General features: G+C 40.6%; 5 protein-coding genes across 5 annotated transcripts; all 5 read right to left on the reverse strand.

Annotated features, from left to right (window-relative positions):
- Positions 1–819: 819 nt before the first annotated feature.
- LOC133782363 (uncharacterized) lies at positions 820–2,572 on the reverse strand. Its single transcript, XM_062221641.1, has 3 exons — positions 1,569–2,572; positions 1,238–1,487; positions 820–1,127 (listed from the first exon to the last, which is right to left on the reverse strand). Exons 1-3 carry the CDS (start codon positions 2,372–2,374, stop codon positions 936–938), a joined length of 1,248 nt encoding a protein of 415 aa, XP_062077625.1. The 5' UTR covers positions 2,375–2,572; the 3' UTR covers positions 820–935.
- A 155-nt stretch (positions 2,573–2,727) lies between these two features.
- On the reverse strand, positions 2,728–4,724 carry LOC133782369 (chloroplast envelope quinone oxidoreductase homolog). The gene is made up of 4 exons (XM_062221655.1): positions 4,515–4,724; positions 3,994–4,135; positions 3,778–3,869; positions 2,728–3,557 (listed from the first exon to the last, which is right to left on the reverse strand). The coding sequence occupies exons 1-4, from the start codon at positions 4,599–4,601 to the stop codon at positions 2,865–2,867; spliced, it is 1,014 nt and encodes a 337-aa protein (XP_062077639.1). The 5' UTR covers positions 4,602–4,724; the 3' UTR covers positions 2,728–2,864.
- Positions 4,725–5,118: 394 nt separating this feature from the next.
- On the reverse strand, positions 5,119–6,783 carry LOC133782376 (chloroplast envelope quinone oxidoreductase homolog). Its single transcript, XM_062221666.1, has 4 exons — positions 6,615–6,783; positions 6,367–6,508; positions 6,194–6,285; positions 5,119–5,951 (listed from the first exon to the last, which is right to left on the reverse strand). The coding sequence occupies exons 1-4, from the start codon at positions 6,687–6,689 to the stop codon at positions 5,262–5,264; spliced, it is 999 nt and encodes a 332-aa protein (XP_062077650.1). The 5' UTR covers positions 6,690–6,783; the 3' UTR covers positions 5,119–5,261.
- Positions 6,784–8,254: 1,471 nt separating this feature from the next.
- LOC133782386 (chloroplast envelope quinone oxidoreductase homolog) lies at positions 8,255–9,836 on the reverse strand. Its single transcript, XM_062221683.1, has 4 exons — positions 9,672–9,836; positions 9,439–9,580; positions 9,255–9,346; positions 8,255–9,169 (listed from the first exon to the last, which is right to left on the reverse strand). The coding sequence occupies exons 1-4, from the start codon at positions 9,744–9,746 to the stop codon at positions 8,465–8,467; spliced, it is 1,014 nt and encodes a 337-aa protein (XP_062077667.1). The 5' UTR covers positions 9,747–9,836; the 3' UTR covers positions 8,255–8,464.
- A 6,242-nt stretch (positions 9,837–16,078) lies between these two features.
- On the reverse strand, positions 16,079–17,835 carry LOC133782396 (chloroplast envelope quinone oxidoreductase homolog). The gene is made up of 4 exons (XM_062221695.1): positions 17,556–17,835; positions 17,287–17,431; positions 17,034–17,125; positions 16,079–16,954 (listed from the first exon to the last, which is right to left on the reverse strand). Exons 1-4 carry the CDS (start codon positions 17,628–17,630, stop codon positions 16,250–16,252), a joined length of 1,017 nt encoding a protein of 338 aa, XP_062077679.1. The 5' UTR covers positions 17,631–17,835; the 3' UTR covers positions 16,079–16,249.
- Positions 17,836–17,934: the final 99 nt, after the last annotated feature.

Raw genomic sequence — 17,934 nt, forward strand, 5'->3', positions numbered from 1 at the left:
ATTCTAGAAAGTTCTTGAAGAAACTTGAAACTAATTAGACAATATATAGAGAGTTCTAGAATCATTTAGAAAAATGTAGAAAGTAGTTAAATAAATTATAAAGTTAGAATATTCTAGAAAGATTTAGATGTTTCGTTTGTAGCCTATAAATACAAATGTAATGTGTGTCCAAGTTAGTAGCAAAGTGAGTGTCCCAAAAGTGTGAGTCTAAGTAAGTGTTATATAAGTGTGTCTAAAAAGAGTGTGAGAGAAATTATTAAGTGAGTGCTTCAAAACAAAATGTGTAAGTGTTTAGAGTGTGTTGTGATAAAATATTATATTTAAGTCTTGGTATAATTACTTTTGTAATAATAAAATAATTACGTTTTCGTGTTGTGTTGTTGAACATTAAATACTAATTAACATAAAGGGTTCGAGTTCAATGTCATGACACTAATATAAGAAACAATTGAGCATTATGGGTTTTAATGGAGCAAAACAGATATTTGCATAACATGCTTAAATGGCTTCTTGTTTTCATTTCATTATCTTCATTAGTTTAAATGATTATCTAGGAGGAAATTGAATTTTTTTTTCATTTAACATTGAATTTTTCAAACAAAATTTGATATTGTTGTTAAATTTGAAATCATATATCTAAAATTTGGAGTGGTATTTTTATAAAAACACTCTAGACTCTAATTCTATGTTTGTTTGTCAAGAGTGTGGGAAAGTAGAAAAAATAAAGAGTCTAGGATAGATGGAGAATGTTATTTGGCATAGAATTAGAGATTAAAATGGGCATTTTTGCTACATTACATTGTATAGGGATTTGGAACGTACAGTGACCAATGTCTATGCTGTGCATGATCATTACAATTATTCAAGTACATATACAAGAATTTTCTCTACCAAAAAACAAAAAGAAGATTATGTCATAACTTGTTGGAAGTATATTATGATACAAAGATCTCACTACTTTCATTTGCAAAGGATAATGATTCCCTGTTATGAGGTCTACAGAGAACTTCATGCTCACAACCCAAAGGGATAACAGGTCTAATGCTACCTGGATTCAGTGGAAAAAGTGTTCCATAGTAACCATCCATAATCGCCCCAAAATTACAAGTTTCAGCAACCTTCGGAAACTGTTCCAGTACAATCAAATCAAACAACTTTGCCTTAGTTTTTCTCACAGTACAAACTATAGTAACATACATACAATGATTATAATAAGAGTAGTGTTATTATTACTTACCTGATAAAGCTCACACATATAGCCATGTAGATTTGGGTACTCGACCAGCTTCTTTTTTGTGCACTTAAACAAACCATTGTAAACAAGGTCAAATCGAATCAAAGTAGTGAACAAGCAAACATCAGCAAGAGTAAGCTTATCTCCACATAAGTATCTCGAACTACTTAGATGATTATCTAACATGTCCAACGTACTAAACAACCCCTTCACTGCTTCATCGTACGCCTCTTGACTCTGAGCAAATCCACATCTGTACAACGTAAGCTCAAACCAAGTTAATCCTTAAAAGAAACGAAAGAAAAAACACATTTATAGCTTCACACTCAAATACCTGTAAACCCCATTATTCACATTCGGGTAGATAACTCCATTCCATTTCTCAATCTCCTCCTTCAAATACGGCGGATAAAGATCCAAATCCGGGTTTCGGGCCAACCCGTTGAACTCCGAATTGAGCAATCGGATGATATCGTAGCTCTCGTTGCAAACAACCTCTTTCGCCGCCGTATCCCATAGCATTGGAACCGTACACCGCCCACTGTACCCTCCTCTTCTGAGTCCATATACTTCTTTTAACGTTCTACACCCACTGGCCTTATCCTTAGTCGGGATAAGGGTATCCTCGTCCCTACCTTGGATATCCTTGAATTCCCACGAACCGTCTGTTCCGGGAGCTGCAACCGAGACGGGCACGGCGTCCTCGAGGCCCTTGAGGACCCGGACTATGAGGGTGCGGTGGGCCCAGGGGCAAGGGAGGCCCACGTAGAGATGGAGGGTTGTTGGGTTTTGGCGGGTTAGTTTGTCGGCCCGGAATCTGGAGGCGGGTCGGGAGTAACCGCCGGATGGATCGGGGGGAGCGAGCTGGGACATCATGAGGCGCCACGTGGAGTGCCAGGCTGTACGGACGGTGGAGATGAGGAGACCCGGTGGGAGGGATGGCCCCCAGAGGAGGTTGGTGACGGAGGAGACGAGAGAAGAAGGGAGGTCTGGGGGTTTGGGAGTCTCGTTCAGGGACATTCGAATGGCTAAACGACGTCGTGTTCGGCTGGCGGTGGCGAAGGAGGTTTTGGACTGTTTGGGCGTCGGAATTGGGAGGCGGGAGTTGATGAGTGAAGTGCTGCTGATGATGCTCTGCATTTTTTTTTTTAGTTTGTTTGGCTCAACTCGGTTCTTTCTTCTGACTCTTAATAAGTATTATCATTATCATTTTTATTAATTATATATTATGCAGTATTTAAATAAATTGCTTTTACGTACAATTAAATTGGTAAACTTTGATTTGTTTCATAATTTTATGAAAAATCCAAAGTTGGAATTGTTTAGAAGATCTTCCATACATTTGTTTAACCAAATAAATATATCCTGAACTGGCCGATTCAACATAGTCATTTGTTTAATTTTGAACTAAATTTTGGTATTCAATTTTAATGATTATGATTACCCAAATTAGAACCCGGCCATTATAGCTAATGGGTATTTGGAAACCAAGAAAAAACAAATGGTTTTACCGAATCGATTATTCAAGAGTGTAAAATATAAAACCAGACAAGCAGTATATTGTTCTGTTGTATTTACATTCTCTTCTTTTAAGCACTTAAATTTGAGCTGGTCCAAACACAAGGAAAGGTCACTTATGCTCCACAATAATCTTCCCCGTCGCATGGCCATCGATACTCTTAGCCCAAGCATCTTCAGCCTTGCTCAGGGGATATTTTGAGTCGATCACTGTCTTGAGCTTCTTTTCTGTGACTAACTTAACAAGATAATTCAAGTTCTCGCCCTTGGGGTTCAAAAATAATGGTACCAATTGCTTCTTTGAAAAGGTAAGCTTTTTCAGAGCAAAAGTTGCCATGGAACCAAGGCTAGGTGTGATATCTATTACCTTGCCATTGGTGCTCAAATTAGGCTCGAAAGTTGACCATGGAATGCCTGTTGCACAGTGGATTACTGCATCATATTTCCGACCCGAGGGGCTAATCAGAGCTTCCCCTCCTGGAGTCTTGTAATCAAGAACCTCGTCGGCACCTAAGCTCTTCACGAGCTTGACATTTCGAGCACCACATGTAGCTGTCACGTGTGTGTTTCCGAGCTTAGCCAGTTGAACTGCATAATGACCGACACCACCTGAGGCAGCAGTGACCAAAATGTTCACCGGTTGGCCACTTCCATCGAGCTTGACCCCAGCAGACTGAGAGAGGGCCTGGAGAGCTGTTAGACCGGCTACAGGCAAACTTGCAGCATCAGCTGCTGACACTTCTCGTGGCCTAGCGACCGTCAAGCTTTCCTTGGCTGCAGCAAACTGAGCCAGTCCACCTCCCGTCTGCATTTTGTATCATAATCCAAGCAGAGAACAAGAGCCCTCATTCATATTCCAAACTTGAGTAGTTTCAGAAAAAGATTGGATCTTTACCATAGCAGCGTAAACTTTTATTAAGAAGCCTATTGCTTTTACTTATGGCCACAAGCAAGGTGGTAGAATTCTAATATTCTAGAGCTGAAGTGAACAAAAACAAACAATTTAGTAAACAGGGAAAACTTACAAGAGGGTTAAGCATAGCTACAACTTTGTCACCAGCTTTGAAATTTTTAACACCTGCTCCAACATCAACAACTTCTCCTGCGACATCATTACCTGTCCCAGAAGGAATTTGCCATATTTACTAACGTTCACCAATGTTAATAACACACCCACACACACACACACACACATATATATATATATATTTATAGAAGTAACTTTGTATGAGAGAACTTACAAGGTGTATAGGGGAACTTGCGAGGCAAAAAAGGCCTGAGCATGCCTTTTTGTACTTTCCAATCAAATGGGTTAATACTTGCTGCTTCAACTTTCATCAATATCTCATCTTTGTTTGGATTAGGAATTGGAACTTCAACATGCTACACTAGTACAATGTATGCATAATCAGTTAATACAGAGCAAATAGCCACTTGCTCATTACTATATGAAGCAATATAAGAAAGAGAGGAGTGTTAAGACCATGCTGGTCTGATATAATTAGCCGAGTTAATTCAAAAGACAAAACATTGGTTAATGTAGTAGTTTTAGAACTCCTGTTGTAAAACATCAAGCCTAGTTGTTAGAAGTTCAGTTCCTCTACCATGTCGTTTTATCACGAGAGAAAATCAAGGAAAAAAAACAAAACAAAATCTTACTAAAAAAACCAGAAACTACATGGGATTTTAACGTAACAACAGAAAGAAAGAAACTTGACCATAAAAAAAAAAAAGCAAAAACGAAAAGTGAAGGGCATATGACCTTTAAGCTAGAAGGTCCTCCGCCATAACTATTGTATTGAACAGCTTGCATAAGCTTCTCCGCCATATCTACCAGTCTAGAGGCCATAGAAGATTAGAGAGAAGACCTCTTAAAGAGTAAAAGATGCCATGTGGCAGAGCTTGACATACCCTCTTGAGATTTTATGAAACCGTTCGTGCATTACGTGGACAAAGATGCATCATATGTCGCTCATTAAAATTACGATAATAACCCCCCTTGGCTAACACTTGACCTCGTACTGTTAAGTCTGACACTTTTTTGTTCAGCCAAAACAAAACATTTCTCGAAATATAAGGTTTTCTCCCTGCAAAGTTCAAATGGTATAAACTACCTCATTTCTCTTTTGCATGCATTTTGATAATTATGCAAAGATTACACAATAATCAGAAAGAAAAAGTCAAAGAGATGAAAAGAGAAAGGAAGGAGCTAAAATAATCAGCCAAACCTTACAAGGCAAAATAAAATAACATAAAAAACTAATAGACTAAAATAACCTTAAGATAACAACTCTACACATTTGTCTCTGATTGGTTACAGAGATATTCTTATTGAATGTTTATATATCAGAAACTTGAAAAACTGTATTAAGAAATGCACTCTGTAAAATACTTCATAAATAATATGTTCTGTGCCTTATTTCACTGTACATAGTATTAGTACGGTCCTCACACACAAAAGACATTCAAATACATAATGGTGACAGTGGTTGGGTATGAAGACCTCTACCTAAGGCTCCACAATGATCTTCCCAGTAGCGTGGCTATCAATACTCTTGGCCCAAGCATCTTCAGCCTTGCTCAGTGGATGCTTCGAGTCAATCACTGTCTTGAGCTTTCCTTCCTTCACCAAATTCAGCAGATATTCCATATTCTCAGTCTTGGCACTCATGAGAAGCGGCACTAATTGCTTTGAAGAGAAGGTAACTTTTTTGAGAGCAAAAGTCAACAAAGCTGCTGGTCCAGGAGTAATATCGATAACCTTCCCGTTCTTACTCAGATTAGGCTCAAAAGTTGACCAAGGAATTCCAGTCGAACAGTGGACCACCGCATCATATTTCCTACCGGAGGGGCTTTTCAGAGCTGACCCTTCTGGGGTCTTGTAGTCAAGAACCTCATCAGCACCTAAGCTCTTCACAAAGTCAAAGTTGCGGGCACCACAAGTGGCTGTAACATGTGTGTTCCCAAGCTTTGCCAATTGAACTGCATACTGACCTACGCCACCAGAGGCTGCAGTGACCAGAATGTTCTTCTGGTCACCGGTCCCGTCAAGCTTGATCCCGGCTGATTGAGTGAGGGCCTGGTGAGCTGTGAGGCCAGCAACAAGCAAGCCTGCAGCTTCAGCTGCTGAAACTTCAGGTGGCCGAGACACTGTCAAGTTCTCAACACCTACAACATACTCAGCAAGCCCACCTCCATTCTGTCATCACACAACATCACATATCACACATAAAGTAGGTGCAAATATCATCAATTTGACTTAAAACCACATTACCTCTAAGCAGAAATTCATTTCTTATCTACAATTAATATTAAATTATCAGAATCATCATGCTTCAGAGAATAAAATAATTGTAAGTGGGAAAATTTAAATAGGCAAAAAGAAAACAGTAAAAGAAGGAACTAATTAAAAAAATTATATATATGAGAGAGGTGACTGACTGTATGGCTAAGAAATGTTAAGACTTTGTCACCAGGTTTGAATTTGTTGACTCCTTGTCCAACTTCTACTACTTCTCCAGCCACATCAGTACCTGTTTCACTACCAAATCTCATTACCCTCATCCAACTCAAAACCCTTTCTTTCAGATTGATTAGTAGAAAGAAAGGCATACCAGGAATGTGGGGGAATTTGCGAGGGAAAATGGGGCGTATCATCCCTTTCTGAATTTTCCAATCCACTGGATTTAGAGCCAATGCTTCCATTTTAACCAAAATCTCATTCTTCTTGGGAGAAGGCACTGGAACCTCAACATGCTGAAACCAAACCAACCAAATCCACCATATCACACAATTACAATCTAAAATCATACCTAACAATTAGAAGAAGAAGAAGAAGAAGAAGAAGAAAAAGATGGCATACCTTCAAAGCAGCAGCTCCACCGCCATAGCTATCATACTGAAGAGCTTGCATGAGCTTGGCTGCCGAAGATGCCATTTGATAATACCCAAAACTGATTCGATGCTCAGAGGCTCAGAGCAGAGAGAAATGTGCAGAGCAGGATCTGATATTGGTATTGGTATTGGTATAGATATTGGTAACCACGCTTGGATTTCGGTACTGACTAGATTTTTCGAAATAAAATTAAATGACGAAAATACCCCGCGTAGTTATTGTCTAAAATTAAAATAATTAGATTGAAGAACGTGGACGGGAATAGAGAAAACGTTCTTCTTGCCTAAACTTTTTTCCATTCACACCAATTAATAAAAAAATTATGTGAAACTTTTCTTTTTCAGACAATAAATTTGTGTTATCATTAATATTCTGAATTGTTCCACCATTCCTCCTATGTAATATAATCACACTGTGTTGTTTGTTGTCAATAATCTCTTGGACTTCTATTTTTTAAAATTATTATTTGGTCAATTATAAATAAAGATAAATTAGTTGTCTTGTATACGCTCTAAAATGTCATTGTGAGCCTATTGGCCAAGACCTAATTTGACTCGTAAAATGTTTTCATTGTGGTTAGATGATGATACATGGGTGTTTAGAGGGTAGGCATGTAAATGGGGCAGCTCTGTCACGTTCCGTTTTGTCGTGCATATACTTTGTTATGTCTCGATTAGTTTCTTGGAGCGGAGCAAGTAGCCCCGTCCCGGCTTAATCGGGGCGGGTCTGCCCCATCCCATTTATCTTATTTATCTTTTTTTTTAGAAACATTAAATTAAAATTTTAGAATTTTTTCTATGCTCAAATATTATTTTTTTATTGTAATCTTTATATTTTACCCTTAGTACAACTACACCATCAAATATTATATTATATATATTTTTTATTTTAAAATTTAGAAAATAAATACAAAAATAAAGATAATTATATAAAACATATTTTTTAATATTTATAATTCTTTTTAGTCTATATAGAATTAATGATATTCTAAACCATGTATAAAATATAGTACATGAGAGAATTGTGATAGAGTATAGAAAAAAAAAAGTTTTCAAGGTAGGTAGGGTGAATTCTGTCATGTTTTTACCAGAGCAAAAATGCCCCGTTGTGTCGGGGCCCCGCCCCGTCCCGCCTCACCGTCCCATTTTGTCATGCCTATTAGAGAGAATGAGAAGAGTAGTGTACATAGTCATTGCACCATTTTTTTGTTTTCTTTCTTCTCTTGTCGGATTTTCTTGAGGAGCAAGAGTCAATCATTATCTCCATGGTTAAAAAATTGGTAGCTCTCCTATATACTAGATTGGTATGTTTCAAGTTCAAATGAGGCTCAAGTTAAGATGATAGATGAGTTATTAATAGTTGTTATGCTCATAATTATGTTGCAAATCTAACAAAATTCTCTTTTTTCTACTATGACCAACAAGTCATTAGTTTAGTGCTGCTAGAGAAGCACACATCTATTTCAACTTATTCCTGAAATAGCTTCATACATTACTTATGGAACCCACACCATAAGTTGAACAATAACACTTTCCAAATATTTGGTTCCTCTTCAAAGTTCAAATTATAGTCTATCAAATTTGAATTTTCTCTTCAATTTCCATCTGTTTGGTAAAATAGAATTTCTTATTAAAAATAATAATAAATACATGAAGAATAGCTGTGTAAATATAGCACAAATTTACATGAAAAAAATACCAAGCTCTGTAATTACTATAAATACAAATCAGGACAACCATGGTCCTCACACTCAAAAGCCATTCTAATTCTAATACATATCAGTTGCAATGCTAAGATAAATAATCTGCGTCCACTGCCTACGGCTCCACAATGATTTTCCCAGTAGCGTGACCATCAATACTCTTGGCCCAACCATCTTCAGCCTTGCTCAGCGGGTGCTTTGAGTCAATCACTGTCTTGAGTTTCCTTTCCTTCACCAACTCAACAAGATACTCCAGGTTCTCACCCTTGGGAGTCAAAAAAAATGGCACCAATTGCTTGGAAGAGAAGGTCAGTTTCTTCAGAGCAAAAGTAAAAAACGCAGCTGGCCCAGGAGTAAGGTTGATAACCTTCCCGTTCTTATTCAGATTAGGCTCGAAAGTTGACCAAGGAATGCCGGTGGTGCAGTGAATCACAGCATCATATTTTCGACCAGATGGGCTTTTCAGAGCTGACCCTTCTGGGGTGGCGTAGTCAAGAACCTCATCAGCACCTAAGCTCCTCACGAACTCAATGTTACGAGCACCACAAGTAGCTGTAACATGTGTGTTTTCTCTAAGCTTTGCCAGTTGAACAGCATAGTGACCTACGCCACCGGAGGCTGCAGTGATCAGAATGTTTATTGGTTGCTTATTCCCGGTGCCGTGATCATCGAGCTTGATCCCAGCAGCTTGAGTGAGAGCTGCGTGCGCTGTTAGGCCAGCAATAGGCAACCCTGCAGCCTCGGCAGCTGACACTTGAGGTGGCCGAGCTACTGTCAAGCTCTCATTAACTACAACAAATTCAGCTAGTGCACCTCCAATCTGATATATAACACAGCGTCACATAACAACACATCGCACACAACCACTTGTAAAATACCAAATAAAACATAAGAGGATATCTCACAGTGTATGGTACAGTAGCTACAACTTTGTCACCGGCTTTGAACTTAGTGACACCATGTCCAATCTCTACTACTTCTCCAGCCACATCAGTACCTGTTTCACTACTAAATCTCATGACCCTCATCCAACTCAAGACCCTTTCTTTCAGATTGATTAGTAGAAAAAAGAAAGAAAGAAAGGAATACCAGGAATATGGGGGAATTTGCGAGGGTAAATGGGGCGTATCATGCCTTTCTGAATTTTCAAATCCAATGGATTTAGAGCCAATGCTTCCATTTTAACCAAAATCTCATTCTTCTTGGGAGAAGGCACCGGAACCTCAACATGCTGAAACCAAACCAACCAAATCCACCATATCACACAATTGCAATCTAAAATCATATGTAACAATTAGAAGAAGAAGAAAAAGATGGCAAACCTTCAAAGCAGCAGCTCCACCGCCATAGCTATCATACTGAAGAGCTTGCATGAGCTTGGCTGCCGAAGATGCCATTTGATAATACGCAAAACTGATTCGATGCTCAGAGACAAATGTGCAGAGCAGGATCTGATATTGTTATTGGTATTGGTAACACGCTTGGATTTGGGTACAGACTAGATTTTTCCAAATAAAATTAAATGACGAAAATACCCTGCGTAGTTATTTTCTAAAATTAAAATAAGAGTTTATACATTTATGTACTATGTGTTTTTTCCATTATTTGTTTGGACCTTATGTTTTGTAAAATGGTTAAAATAGAACCCTAAACTCAATTTTGATGAAGAAAAAATTGAATATAACAATACAGTTTTTAAGCAGAATGATTTTATTTTTGTTCTGAATTGTTAGTTTGGTAAATTATTTGTGATTTTAGTTGAGAAAATATTGACCAAAATCGGATTTAGGGTTCTATTTTAACTATTTTACAAAATATAAAGTCAAAAAAATAATTTATCAAAACATAGGATCGAAACAGGTAATAAAAAAAAACACAAGTCCAAAAAAAAGTATAAACCCTACAAATAATCCTAAACTTTTTTCCATTCACACCACTTATTCAAATCTTTGTGTGAAACTTTTCTTTTTCAGACAATAAATAAATTTGTGTTATCATTAATATTCTGAATTGTTTTCCTCCTATGTAATATAATCTCACTTTGTTGTTTATTGTCAATAATCTCTTCGACTCCTATTTTTTTTAATTATTATTTGGTCAATTATAAATAAAGATAAATTAGTTGTATTGACTAGTGGATACGCTCTAAAATGTCATTGTCAGCCTATTAGGCAAAGAGAACTAATTCTCGTACATTGTGTTTCTAGACCCAATTTGACTCATAAAATGTTTTCATTGTGGGTAGATGAAGATACATGGGTGTTTAGAGGGTAGGCATGTAAATGGGGCGGGTCTGTCACGCCCCGCTTTCGCCCCGCCCTACAAATACTTTGCCCTGTCCCGCCCCGATTAGTTTCTTGGAGCGGGACGAATCGCCCCGCTACATTTGCCCCATTTAATTTTTTTTTAGAAATATTAAATTATAATTTTAGAATTTTCCCTAAATCTAAATATTATTTTTTATTGTAATCAAATATTATATTATATTTTGTTTTTTTATATTTTAAAATTTACAAAATAAATACAAAAATAATGATGAATTATATAAAACATATTTTTCAATATTTATAATTCTTTCTAGTTGTTAACCGAGATTTTTGGCGACTGTCTCAATAAGTGGGATTTAATGGTAATAATAATGAAAGTAGAAGATTGACACGGGATTTTTTACGTGGTTGGAGCGTTAACTAGCCTTAATCCACGAGTCTATATTATTAGAGCTTGAAGAAGCTTTTACAATGGAGTTTTCTCTTAGTCTCTTGACAGATTTCTTGTCCTTTTCCTGTCTATTCCAGAGAGAGTCTACAAAGCTCTGTAGCTTATATTTATAAGCTGATGGGAATACCGGATCTGGGCCGGATCAGACCCAGGCCCATCGAGGATACGGATACAAGCGGCCTCTCCAGTGGAGGCCCAATGCAAAGAGATACAAAATACACGAAATTCAAACCAACTAAGGCCCAATGGGTTGACCTTAGAACTACGTCTCGCCCGACAAAACGGCGCTTTGGTTCTGATCACTCCGAGTCACGAGGATGATCCAGGAGACAAGACCAGTCAGAGTACTTGGCTGCGCCGTTCTGACACGTCAGTGTGCAATCTCGAGGTGACCTTTTCTGCAGGCGAAAAGTGGGGACAACGCCCACGCGGAATGAGGCGGCTTCAGGGTCCTGGACGCTCGGCCCTTCGACTGGGGATGAGGAGATCCAGGTCCATTTACCGTTGGCCCGCTCCATTTACCATAGGCCCGGACCGTACCAAGGTCCGGGACAGGGACGCGTAGGCCGTGATGATCCGAGCGCTCTGGGCATCGCCCGGACCATCCTGGCTGAGGACGAACCCGGAGGGACATCCCGGACCCCTCCAATGGGCCCAATCTTGAGTCCCTGGTCCATACCCGTCCTCTTCATACCAAGAGACCTTGGGCTGGGCCCACTTGCTGAGCTGGCCCTCTGACAGCGGGCCAAGGCGAAGGCCCAAAGCTCATGCAGGAAATGGGGATAACACTAGTCTATATAGAATTAATGATATTCTAAACTACATATAAAATGTCAATTTTACGTACTATGTATATGTTATCCATGTTTTCCCCCGGGACACATGGTATGACACGATGGGTACATGGGCTCCCTCAAAAAGATCTAGGCCCGTCCTGAGCCCAATGAACAGGGAAGAAGAAAGTCATGATAGCCCAATCGTCAGTGAACCGGGACACTAGTAAATGAACCCGGACCCGACATCCCTGTCCCGACCTACCCATATCCTCCGGGATGCCAATAGGTGGCAGGTTCACTAGTCTGGGAACATACCTTGTCAAGAATGAACTGGGACACTAGTAAATGAACTCGGACCAGACGTCCAGATAAGGAGAGTTTGATCTTCCCTGACACTGACAGGTCCCCGAGAGACACGGAAGTTGGTCTCCTCAACTATGAACAAGAAGTTACGCATGGAACGTACACTGTTCCTAGAAAACAGTGCTGTCACTACTCTGACAGATCCTGTCCCCCGGATCTCCCTCGAGGCCCACGACACCCAGACTGGAGCAGCATTCTGTCGGGAGTCTTAAAGTGTGGTTACGCTTGGGCTAGCCCAATGGGCCTTGGTTAATGTACTTTATATATTACAATATTTTGTATTAAGCCTCCATTAGAGAGCAAATACTATTTATACCTTTATTGGCCTGGATTAGTCCGGCCCAAGCCCAGTGCACTCATTTGCTTATAAATATGAACAATGGTGCACTGGGGAGAGGGATCGAAATTTTCTCTTGTAAGCAATTACTCTGCTCAAACTTGTAGAAAACACCATTGTCAAAAACTCTCTAAGCTCTAATACAACTGACTCATGGACTAAGGCTCATTAACGCCCCAACCACGTAAAAATCGTGCTTGCAAATTCTAAATCCTTTCTTCTTAAGCTCTCTTATCTTTCATAATTCTAGTTGCCGAAAAACTCGATAAACATTTTGATGCTTTCATTGAGAGCTGAAGAAAGCTTGAGTTGATCTTGAACATCTGCAACAATGGTGAACACCAGGCATGCTGTATTTGATTCTGCTCACCAGCAACAACGAGGCGGTGAAGCGCCATTGCCCAATCAACCATTTCCTTCAAGACCAACTTGAGGATGCACCTTTATTAGGGCCATCTGCCCGACGATTCCCAGAACTTCGGAAATGGGACGCAAGGCACAAAGCCCAGTCCCATCCCGGACACAAAAATGGTCCGGGAGGTTCAAAACCAAATGGGACGCAAGGCTCAAAGCCCAGTCCCATCCCGGACACAAAAATAGTCCGGGAGGTTCAAAACCAAATGGGACGCAAGGCTCAAAGCCTAGTCCCATCCCGGACATACATGGTCCGGGAGGTTCAAACTCAAATGGGACGCAAGGCACAAAGCCTCGTCCCATGCCGGACAAAAATGGTCCGGGAGGTTCAAAACCAAATGGGACGCAAGGCACAAAGCTCAGTCCCATCCCAGACACAAAAATGGTCCGGGAGGTTCAAAACCAAATGGGACGCAAGGCTTAAAGCCCAGTCCCATCCCGGACACAAAAATGGTCCGGGAGGTTCAAAATCAAATGGGACGCAAAGGCACAATGCCCAGTCCCATCCTGGACACAAAAATGGTTCGGGAGGTTCAAAACCAAATGGGACGCAAGGCTCAAAGCCCAGTCCCATCCCGGACATACATGGTCCGTGAGGCACAAAGCCCAGTCCCATCCCGGACATAAAAATGGTCCGGGAGGTTCAAAAGCAAATGGGACGCAAGGCTCAAAGCCCAGTCCCATCCCGAACATACATGGTCCGTGAGGTTCAAACCCAAATGGGACGCAAGGCTCAAAGCCCAGTCCCATCCCGGACATACATGGTCCGGGAGGTTCAAAACCAAATGGGACACAAAGCACAAAACCCAGTCCCATCCCGGACACAAAAATGGTCCGGGAGGTTCAAAACCAAATGGGACGCAAGGCTCCAAAGCCCAGTCCCATCCCGGACACAAAAATGGTCCGGGAGGTTCAAAACCAAATGGGACGCAAGGCTCAAAGCCCAGTCCCATCCCAGACATACATGGTCCGAGAGGTTCAAAACCAAATGGGACGCAAGGCACAAAGTCCGGTCCCATCCCGGACACAAAAATGGTCCGAGAGGTTCAAAACCAAATGGGACGCAAGGCTCAAAGCCCAGTCCCATCCCGGACATACATGGTCCTTGAGGTTCAAACCCAAATGAGACGCAAGGCTCCAAAGCCCAGTCCCATCCCGGACACAAAAATGGTCCGGGAGGTTCAAAACCAAATGGGACGCAAGGCTCAAAGCCCAGTCCCATCCCGGACACAAAATGGTCCAGGAGGTTCAAAACCAAATGGGACGCAAGGCTCAAAGCCCAGTCCCATTCTGGACACAAAATGGTCCAGGAGGTTCAAACCCAAATGGGACGCAAGGCACAGAGCCTAGTTCCATTCTGGACATGAATGGTCTGGGGGGTTCAAAACCCAGTAGTGTGTAAGGCTCAAAGCTCAGTCGTAGGCCGGATCCATATGGTTCAACAGTTCGGAACCCAACACCTAAAAATTGGTCCAGATCTAACGTGGTCCCGGATACCCAGATCCATACCCGGGATATTTGGATTTGGTCCAGGAGAGTAAGGCAAGTCTCCACCATGCACACACGAATGAAGACTTGGGGGGTAAATGTTATCCCTGTTTTCCCCCGGGACACATGGTATGACACGATGGGTACATGGGCTCCCTCAAAAAGATCCAGGCCCATCCTGAGCCCAATGAACAGGGAAGAAGAAAGTCCTGATAGCCCAATCGTCAGTAAACCGAGACACTAGTAAATGAACCCGGGCCCGACATCCCTGTCCCGACCTACCCATATCCTCTGGGATGCCAATAGGTGGCAGGTTCACTAGTCTGGGAACAGACCTTGTCGAGAATGAATCGGGACACTAGTAAATGAACCCGGACCAGACGTCCAGATAAGGAGAGTTTGATCTTCCCTGACACTGACAGGTCCCCGAGAGACACGGAAGTTGGTCTCCTCAACTATGAACAAGAAGTTACGCATGGAACGTACATTGTTCCTAGGAAACAGTGCTGCCACTGCTCTGACAGATCCTGTCCCCCGGATCTCCCTCGAGGCCCACGACACCCAGACTGGAGCAACATTCGGTCAGGAGTCTTAAAGTGTGGTTACGCTTGGGCTGGCCCAATGGGCCTTGGTTAATGTACTTTATATATTACAATCTTTTGTATTAAGCCTCCATTAGAGAGCAAATACTATTTATACCTTTATTGGGCCTAGATTAGTCCAGCCCAAGCCCAGTGCACTCATTTGCCTATAAATATGAACAATGGTGCACTGGAGAGACGGATCGAAATTTTCTCTCGTAAGCAATTACTCTGCTCAAACTTGTAGAAAACACCATTGTCAAAAGCTCTCTAAGCTCTAATACAACTGACTCGTGGACTAAGGCTCATTAACGCCCCAACCACATAAAAATCGTGCTTGCAAATTCTAAATCCTTTCTTCTTAAGCTCTCTTATCTTACATAATTCTAGTTGCCGAAAAACTCGGTAAACAATATATAAGTAGCATAAGAGAATTGGGTTAGAGTATAGAAAAAAAAAAGTTTTGAGGCGGGGCGGGGCCCCGTTTTTACCAGGGCAAAGATGTTCCGTCGGGTTGGGGCCCACCCCGCCCCGCCTCACCTTCCCATCTTGCCATGCCTATTAGAGAGAATGAGAAGAGTAGTGTCCATAGTCACTCCTTGCACCATTTTTTTGTTTTCTTTCTTCTCTTGGCGGATTTTCTTCAGGAGCAAGAGTCAATCATCATCTCCATGGTTAAAAAGTTGGTACCTCTCCTATATACTAGATTGGTATGTTTCAAGTTCAAATGAGGCTCAAGTTAAGATGATAGATGAGTTATTAATAGTTGTTATGCTCATAATTATGTTGCAAATATAACAAAATTCTATTTTTTCTACTTTGAGCAACAAGTCTTTAGTCCTGCCAGAGAAGCACACATTTACTTCAACTTATTCCTGAAATAGCTTCATACATTAATTACTTATGGAACCACACACCATAAGTTCAACAATAACACTTTCCAAATATTTGGTTCCTCTTAAAGTTCCAATTGCAGTCTATCAAATTTTAATTTTCTCTTCAATTTCCATCTGCTTGGTAAAATAGAATTTCTTATTAAAAATGATAATAAATACATGAAGAATAGCTGTGTAAATATAGCACAAATTTACATGAAAAAAATACCAAGCTCTGTAATTACTATAAATACAAATCAGGACAACCATGGTCCTCACACTCAAAAGCCATTCTAATTCTAATACATATCAGTTGCAATGCTAAGATAAATAATCTGCGTCCACTGCCTACGGCTCCACAATGATTTTCCCAGTAGCGTGACCATCAATACTCTTGGCCCAACCATCGTCAGCCTTGCTCAGCGGGTGTTTTGAGTCAATCACTGTCTTGAGTTTCCCTTCCTTCACCAACTCAACAAGATACTCCAGGTTCTCACCCTTGGCAGTCAAAAAAAATGGCACCAATTGCTTCGAAGAGAAGGTCAGTTTCTTCAGAGCAAAAGTAAAAAACGCAGCTGGCCCAGGAGTAAGGTTGATAACCTTCCCGTTCTTATTCAGATTAGGCTCGAAAGTTGACCAAGGAATGCCGGTGGCGCAGTGAATCACAGCATCGTATTTTCGACCAGATGGGCTTTTCAGAGCTGACCCTTCTGGGGTGGCGTAGTCAAGAACCTCATCAGCACCTAAGCTCCTCACAAACTCAATGTTACGAGCACCACAAGTAGCTGTAACATGTGTGTTTTCTCTAAGCTTTGCCAGTTGAACAGCATAGTGACCTACGCCACCGGAGGCTGCAGTGATCAGAATGTTTATTGGTTGCTTATTCCCGGTGCCGTGATCATCGAGCTTGATCCCAGCAGCTTGAGTGAGAGCTGCGTGCGCTGTTAGGCCAGCAATAGGCAACCCTGCAGCCTCGGCAGCTGACACTTGAGGTGGTCGAGCTACTGTCAAGCTCTCATTAACTACAACAAATTCAGCTAGTGCACCTCCAATCTGATATATAACACAGCGTCACATAACTACTTGTAAAATACCAAATAAAATACACAGAAAGCATAAGAGGATATCTCACAGTGTATGGTACAGTGGCTACAACTTTGTCACCGGCTTTGAACTTAGTGACACCATGTCCAATCTCTACTATTTCTCCAGCCACATCAGTTCCTGTGATCCCCAAAGCCCAACTAAATATTAACTTTGACTTGGTCATGTTCTAACGTTTACTTGGGTATGTTGTCATATATTCTGATGCATAGAGCATGAAATTTCCCAATGCAAAAAATAAGTAACAAATCAAACTTTGATAAAGAAAGAGAAATAAATACCAGGAATGTGAGGAAATTTGCGAGGCAAAAAAATAGGCCGAGCGACTCCTTTCTGAATTCTCATATCAAATGGATTAAGAGTTATAGCTTCCGATTTAACCAAAACCTCATTCTTATTTGGAGTGGGCACTGCAACTTCAACATGCTGCAAATCAATTCTCATCATGTTATATCCTATAATTTTGAACCAAATATAACTAAACTAATATCCAACTTAATCTCACTTGATATAATAAATATACATTAAATAAGAAAAAGAAAAATAATACCTTTAAAGCAGCAGCTCCTCCGCCATATCTATCATACTGAAGTGCATGCATAAGCTTTTTTGTCAAGGATGCCATTCCTAGCCAAAACTGATGTGAGAGAAATCTCTGCTTCGATTAGTTTATTTATATGGAAACTCTCTCTAACTAGAGTTTCGAGAAAAGTACCAAAACCTGTGTTGGTCGACACATGACAAGAAGAATAGTCTTTTTCAAAATATTTGAAGTTTCTCATTACAGATTTCAGCCAAGACTATTCTTTAACTTGTCACAAGCAAGAAAAGTTTTCTTTTCAATTTTATACAAACACTTTAAAAGAAAAGTCTTTCTTTGAGGCTGAAAATTAATGTGTTAATCTTAGCTAGATGAAATTTTAGTTGAT

This window comes from Humulus lupulus, chromosome 1 (genome assembly GCF_963169125.1).
Source record: "Humulus lupulus chromosome 1, drHumLupu1.1, whole genome shotgun sequence".
Classification (NCBI taxonomy): domain Eukaryota; kingdom Viridiplantae; phylum Streptophyta; class Magnoliopsida; order Rosales; family Cannabaceae; genus Humulus; species Humulus lupulus.